General features: G+C 33.4%; 1 protein-coding gene across 1 annotated transcript; it reads right to left on the reverse strand.

Moving 5' to 3' along the window:
• Positions 1-280: 280 nt before the first annotated feature.
• Positions 281-6,363, reverse strand: LOC143623257 (uncharacterized). Its single transcript, XM_077094205.1, has 14 exons — positions 5,789-6,363; positions 5,583-5,669; positions 5,249-5,358; positions 5,114-5,164; positions 4,866-5,037; positions 4,028-4,345; positions 3,650-3,859; positions 2,755-3,237; positions 2,454-2,663; positions 1,959-2,147; positions 1,652-1,815; positions 1,327-1,479; positions 1,148-1,226; positions 281-832 (listed from the first exon to the last, which is right to left on the reverse strand). The coding sequence occupies exons 1-14, from the start codon at positions 6,239-6,241 to the stop codon at positions 374-376; spliced, it is 3,138 nt and encodes a 1,045-aa protein (XP_076950320.1). The 5' UTR covers positions 6,242-6,363; the 3' UTR covers positions 281-373.
• Between the last annotated feature and the right edge of the window lie 804 nt (positions 6,364-7,167).

The following is a 7,167-nucleotide window of genomic DNA, read 5'->3' on the forward strand; positions in this document are numbered from 1 at the left end:
AGTATGCATTTCAGTATCAAAACCTGGACCTGAAACCAGACCCGATTTATACCAGGTAATCCCTGAAAACCGGAGCCTGTTCCATACCAGGATCCCGGGTATTGGTTCTGGATTTTACCAATACACGGACCCGAACCGACCTTGACTCGAGTATGGCAAATACTCGGTCACCGAACCTAGTTCCATACCTGGAACTGGGTATTAGAACAACCTGATTTGTGTAACTCTAATTACAATTTCAACACATTGAGTATGCATTTTTACACAACAAAAGCTTATCATAATAAAAAAAAAAAACAGAAAAGACTACATATTTTCAAAAAGAATTGACCCAATAAAACTACAACTTCTACCAAAAAAAAGTGAATATATGTCACCTAAGAACCTTCGCTGCTTCTAAAACAGTAGTTGAATTATCGACTGTCTCGTTATCAGGCAGTGGTTTCACATACTTCCCTATAACCTTTTGGTGCGTTCGGTTTTTGATCCGTTGAACCTTATCTTTACTTTTCTGTTTTCTTTTTTCCTTTTGTTGTCTCATTTGACTTCTTTCTTTTTCATACATTCCTTGCCAGAAAACCTCACCGGTCAAAGGCCATAACCACCGGCGGTTAGGGTGGTCCGAGTCAGCTTCTTCGGCAAGATCTTCATCCATGGATTTTAAGGTTTTGTAGTTGAACCATTTGATCCACATTTTCCCTTTTCGGGCTTTGAAAGTGTGTTGTTCTTCAAGTGTTCCGGTTGTAGGGTTTATGTATATTATTCGTCTTGCACTGTGGTACGCCCATACGTTTATAAGCAGCTCAAGAACGCGTGAGTAGCAATGTTTGTCCTAAAAAAATATTTTAAAATCAAATGCCAAAATAAGTTGACTGATTGCACTAACGGACCAAAATAGGTTCGGGCCAAAATGGTAAAAAACTAAAAATGGACATGGTTGGAATGTTGGATTTATCCAAGACATTTTTTTGTACAAAAAAGTTTAAACCTTAGTTTAAAGATGTGTATAATTATAGTAATCAATTATAATCTGATTTTCTTAATAAAATTATTTAGTGACTCTTATGCATCGATATACACTATCAGCGACATATAACCCCTGTGACCACTTACATAATAAGTACACGTTTCGAAAGGCAAAGGTTACCTTGGATAAGCTTAAGTAGCAGAAACCAGTTTGATGATGTTCCTCATAAATTTGTGCATCCAATGCATCCACAAACATTCTGCAAAATATTTACAACAACAAAAATTTATTAAAAAGGGAATCGTTTTACTTAAATATCATTTTTTTTAATAAAAGTTCATAAATAAGATCATTGGAACCTTGAAAACATGACGAATTCTAGGAAAGATTTGGTGGGCAAAGACCAGCTATGCATGACAGACCATGAACCACCATCCATAGGCATTGGAGGGACGTATGTCGAGTTGTCGTTCACCCCATACATTTTCTTGAAGGCTTCGGAGAATGCAAACCTTGTACAAATCAAACAATTTGTCATTGTTGAAGGCTATTTTAGATATTTGACAAATAGTTAAACATTTAGCATCATGGGATATTATTTAAAGATTAAACTCATATTCTTGAAAAGTTGTCAATACTAAAGTTTAGACTTTTCACAAATAATCAAATGTTTTAGAGCCTTACTTGCAGTTTCCCGCGTTTATAGAATCACAAAATGTCCAAATATCTCGTTGCATCGGGTTTCTTGGATCTTCGTCCATTCGAACCCAAAAATACAGCGCGTCACCATGCTTGTGTGCTTGAATGTCGTCTAATAAAGCCACCTCAGCAGTCTTTGACAAAGAAGCCTGTTTTCATTTTCAAAACCTCTAATCTTTTAGATATAAAAGAATAAGAAATACATTGTTGTAATCCAACACTCATAAGTTATACCAAATTATTGTAATGTTGCAATTTATATAAAAAGTACGAATTAAAGAACTTTACATGCCTTCTTAGCTGTAGCTCTCCATGATGAAAACCCAATCCAAGAATTTTTGTGAATACGGTCAATACGGTTAGCAATCGCAAAAAAGGCACCAAAATCACCAAGGGCATCACGATAATAAGGTATGCTTAGAAGAGGAAGACGTGAAGGTGCATCAATGTCATCGGTTCTTGACCTTCGACCTTTAGTTGACTACAAGATCACCACAAAAACCAACTTTAATTTTTAAATATTTCTACTAAAAAATTCAAATTTACAATTCGTGTATTTAAAGATTTAGATTGCAACTGTAAAAACATTCTTTTCTAATTAGTGAATAACTTTTTTTAAACTTTGGACAAAAGGGTGTAACGGGCCATCCCAACCTGACCCGAACCGTTTCAACACTTACAAAAAAATCCCGTTTCAACCCTACCCGTTATGCAACCTTGACATCTGTTATAATAGCATCTAAAAGATGAAAAAAGTTTAAATCTTTACATTAATAAAGCGACTCACCAACCCAATACCACGATAAAGCGAACCGGTGTGCAAAAAAGGCCAAGCTCCTTGACCGAAATAAGGTTCATAGATGCATAACGGTTGACCCGTTCTTTCAAGCTCTCCATCATCTCTCTCATGCAAATCATTCTTATTCCTGTCAGCTTTCTTTGCACTTCTATACACTTCATCCCATGTTCCTCTCGGTTGCTCACTTCTGTCCCTTAACTGCATAAAAACACACCATGGAAAGTCAAACTTTGACTGAAACTATGTCTAAAGTCAAAAACTTTGGCTTAAACTAACACTTCTTAATTACCTCAGCGTTTTCTCTTCTCTTTTTAGCCAATGCTGTCTGAACACTTCTCTCTTCTTCCCAAATACTATACAAAAACGTATAATCGGCTGACACATCAGCTAAACCGTCATTTAGAGTACGGTTCGACCGATTTTCAAGCTTGTCTAAGAACCGATGAATCCTCAAACTTCTATTTACATAGCTACCATCTGCAATATCCTCAAAATAACGCCATTGCCACTCGGTTTTGAAACTAGATGGAATTTCCGATACTGCCCTTGGAGATGCAACTTCTGAAGGTAGGTTAACAACATTTTCTATTAACGAAGCATACCCTTCAACGGATTCCAAAGCCATCATGTTTTTTGCACTATGTTTTCCAATTGATGCAACATTTCGAGCTAAGGATGACATTTTTCCTTTTGCCACCAAATGAAGCATAATTTGTGTTAAAACCTTAATATCCCTCTTAGGAAAAAGAAAGCCATTGACCTTGTCTTCAACCTGAAATATGTTATTTTGTTAGCACAACCAAAATACAAATTAAATACAGAGTTAATTACATAAACGGTTCGTGTAGTTTGAAAAAAGTAACAGGTTTTTTTTTTTTTTTTTTTTTTGGGGGAAGGGGGGAGGGGCTAACTTTAAAAACTAACACATATAGCATATGTGGTTTTCAACTTGTAACATGTTTGGGGTCTAACACAAACTTTTGTTACATTTATTTTGAATTTTCTAAAAATGACAGTTTTACCCTTTTAGCTAAATACATAAACAGATGTTATTTTTTTCTTTTTTGTAACATATTTGGGGTCTAGTACTATTTGTATAATTAACTCTTTATTTTTAATTTACTTTTGCAACCGTTTCGCAAGTGGTTAAAAAAAATAAAAGATTTTAAAGTTTAGAAGCATACATATTTCTTTATTACTGTTAAATCAGGAGCTATTATTGGCTTCTCAAAACACATTGCTTTTATTAGAATATCAGGAAAAGATTGTTCTTCAAGAAACGATCCGTATATCACAAGATCTGCAATGCTAAGAATTTTGTGCACGTCATCGTCCTCATCAATGGTTGCATGGTTTACCGTGCCACTTGGGTAGTTAAGATTTGAAGCAATTTCCTATGAAAAAACATTAAACTCAAGTTAGCATGAACCAAAAGACAAACAATGCAATACAGGCTGAAACGAGGCAGGTCTTGTTGGGTTGACCCGTTACAGATGTCCCATAAAGGTTGCAACTTTTCCATTTTCTTGCAACAGTATAATATTAAGAATGTGATATTCTACCTCAATGGCAGCACTGTAATTACCACTCAAATCTTGACTCAAGAATATGATCCTGAGGCGTTGACTCGAAATATCATCCCCGTTAAACTCGGCTAAAAGCGGTGATAAAGCCTGTAAAATGAGTGCATGCTCCACCCATAACCCTTTATACATAAATTGACTTCCAGTTATAGCAATAACTAAATCATGGGCCCCGAAATTCATAATCTCACGAAGATTTTCTTCAGAAACAATCAACGAGTTATCCAATTTGCAAGCCTTAGATGGAAATCCAGGTATAACAAAGTAGTTTCCAGCATCAAATGCAGCATAATACATCTAAAACCAAATTTCAAATAATAAAAATGAGTTATTGTAAAGCATTTAAATAATAATGACAACAAACAAATAGACGTGTAAACGAATCGAACGTTCAGTGGTAAATCATGAACCATTGGGTGTGAAGTTCGTTTATGTTCATTTATTTAATAAGCAAGCAAACATGAATAAATGCCTTGTTTGTTCATTATGTTCGTGAACGTGTGTTTACGTTCGTTCATTTAAATTAGTTTATGTTCTTCATTTACGTTCATTTATGTAAGTTTACGATGGTTTAAGTCTGTTTTTTATGCTCGTTAATATTCAGTTTGGTTTGTTCGTTTACGTTCATGAATCGTTCGTTTATACTGTTAACGAACGAACACGAACACGAACACGAACACGAAAACCCCTCGTTTACATGTTCGTGTTTGATCATTTGTTCAGTTAAAGTTAAACAAACAAACACAAACAAGCTCCGTTCGTGTTCATTTGGTTTATTTACAAGTCTACAAACAAAGTATGTGTCCCTTAAACGTACCGGTAGAACATGGTTGGGGAAAACAACAACCGTAGCTCGATGAAACACGGTTTTCCAATCATCAATGAGCTGAGTTTGGTCATTTAAAACATACTTTTGATAACGGGTGGCAAGTGTTTTTTCATGGATGGCCCATATAAGCGGTAATGATTTAAACGGTTCCTGTAAAAGGCTGTTATAACTAAATTTATTAAGTTTATGTAATTATTTGCTTATGAAATGAATATGATAAAACACGAAAAACTTACCCTGAAATCGCGTCTTTTGCTTCAAGAGAATTGACAAGTATGGCATCATAGCTGCAAGAAGATCAAATAGCCATTAAATTAACATCTTAAATTAAATAACATCACATATTATCTATTAAATAGTACAAAACATACTTTGGCCAGTCGATTATAATCTTTGTATCATTATTAGCTTCCACAATATTAACCGGAACTCCAATATTTTTCCACATGTCATGCACAGGCCCGTCTTCAAGCGAGTAAACCTTCACAAGATTAGCATGTATATAGTAATAACCAAATAATAAAATCATTAATATTTAAAAACTTAATAATACAATTTACCAAATCTAAAGTAATTTAAAGCAAGAATCTTTTCTCTTCACATAAATGAACTAAAAAAATATTATCATTTTTATGCCATTAAAACATCCTAATTAAAAATTAAAAACAATTAAAGCAGTCAATTTCTCATAAAGACTCAAATTACCTCAATTTTATAGCCAATTGCTCTTAAAGCAGTTGCAACAGTAACCATTAATACTTGCTGTGGATCAACTAACAGATCTGCAAAAACCTAAAAAAACAGAATTAATAAAAATCAAAACTTTAACAAACCCAAATTCAAATACTATCAAGAACTTGATTATTACTCAAAAAAATACAAATTTATCAAAATTAATACAAAATACTCACAAAAGCAAGCTGAGGCTTTCTGTGCCCAAATCTCACTACTTTTCTTGACCCTCCAAAAGACATATTATTATTATTAATATCTTTATGTTCATGTTCCCTTTGGAATTTAAACAAAAGCTTAGTGGGCTCAAACTTAACACCTTCACCAAAATCAAACCCTTGAAACAAATTCTTGAAACCAATATTAAAGTCATCATCTTTTTGGTTCAAGAAACTTGTACCAGCTTTGTCCAGAGTGGATAATGGCAAGAACATTTGGAACACAAACACAAAGAAGATGAAGACAGCCACTGCACAAATCCATTGCAAGTAATCAAGCTTCTTTAACACCATGAATCTTGCAAATCTTGATCTGGGTCTTTGAGAAAATGAGTTGGTTCTTGCATTTGTTGATGAAGATTTGAGTAAAGAATCTCTTTTTATTGGCAAGAATCCATTTTCAAGAGAACCCATGGTAACCCAATTAGATGAATTCCAACATATTATGTAAAGTTGTAAACCAAACCAGATTATTATTATTAATAAAGATAAACAAAGTGGGTTGCTTTTTGCTTTTCTTGAAGGTGTTTGGCTCAAATTGGATTAAAGAAAATAATTTTTTTTTTGTTGTAATCAAGATTTCTTGAAAAAGTAAAAAGACAAAAAAAGGATGCTTTTTTTTGCTTTGTTCTTGAAATCTTGAGATATTTTGGCCAAGAAATTGAGATTAAATCACTTAGAAAAGTGAAGTGATTAGTGATAATATGAAGTGGGAATTGGGAGAACAATGTTTGTTTAAAGAAAAAATGAATATTAATAATAATATTATTATTATAGAATGAAAGACATTTAAAGACATCAAGAGATGGTTGTGAGTTGGTTCTTGTCAGTGATAAAGAAAACAGCTCAGAAGCTTTTAGGGAGAGAAGCAGAATATTTTATTATTATTATTATTATTATTATTATTAATTCTTTTTTAATCTTTTTCTCCGTGCGCAGCTGCTGTATTTCAAGTCTAAGGGTTGATTTTGGTTGTTGGTTTACATTTAATTTTAGTAGGGATGATAATAGGTTGAGTTTGGGTCGGGTTTAGGTATTTTTAAACTCATACTTAACTATCTGTTTTAAACCCGTTGGGTTTTTATCGGCTAATTACCCCTTTGGGTTTTGGGTTTTTTCATCGGGTTTTCTATTGGATTTTGTCAAATACCCGACGTGTACACCCAGCTGTCGAACTTTGACAAAATATAATTAATTTATTTAAAATAATGATTACTATAAAAATAATGTCTCAACTGATTATCATAAACAATATCGACAAATTATATATTTGTAATACACTATATATAAATATATGTATATGTGTATAATATAGAAAAAGTTATGTCGGGTAAATCAGG

The sequence above is a fragment of the Bidens hawaiensis genome, unplaced genomic scaffold (assembly GCF_021521415.1).
Source record: "Bidens hawaiensis isolate Kalapana, Puna unplaced genomic scaffold, B.hawaiensis_p1.1 tig00003356_1, whole genome shotgun sequence".
Classification (NCBI taxonomy): Eukaryota; Viridiplantae; Streptophyta; class Magnoliopsida; order Asterales; family Asteraceae; genus Bidens; species Bidens hawaiensis.

Coding starts and splice junctions, on each gene's coding strand:
- LOC143623257 (XM_077094205.1), bottom strand. CDS start 6,241: ATGGGTTCTCTTGAAAATGGATTCTTGCCAATAAAAAGAGATTCTTTA. Junction 5,359..5,582: donor CAATTGGCTATAAAATTGAG/GTAATTTGAGTC, acceptor AATCTTGTGAAG/GTTTACTCGCTTGAAGACGG. Junction 5,165..5,248: donor ATTATAATCGACTGGCCAAA/GTATGTTTTGTA, acceptor ATCTTCTTGCAG/CTATGATGCCATACTTGTCA.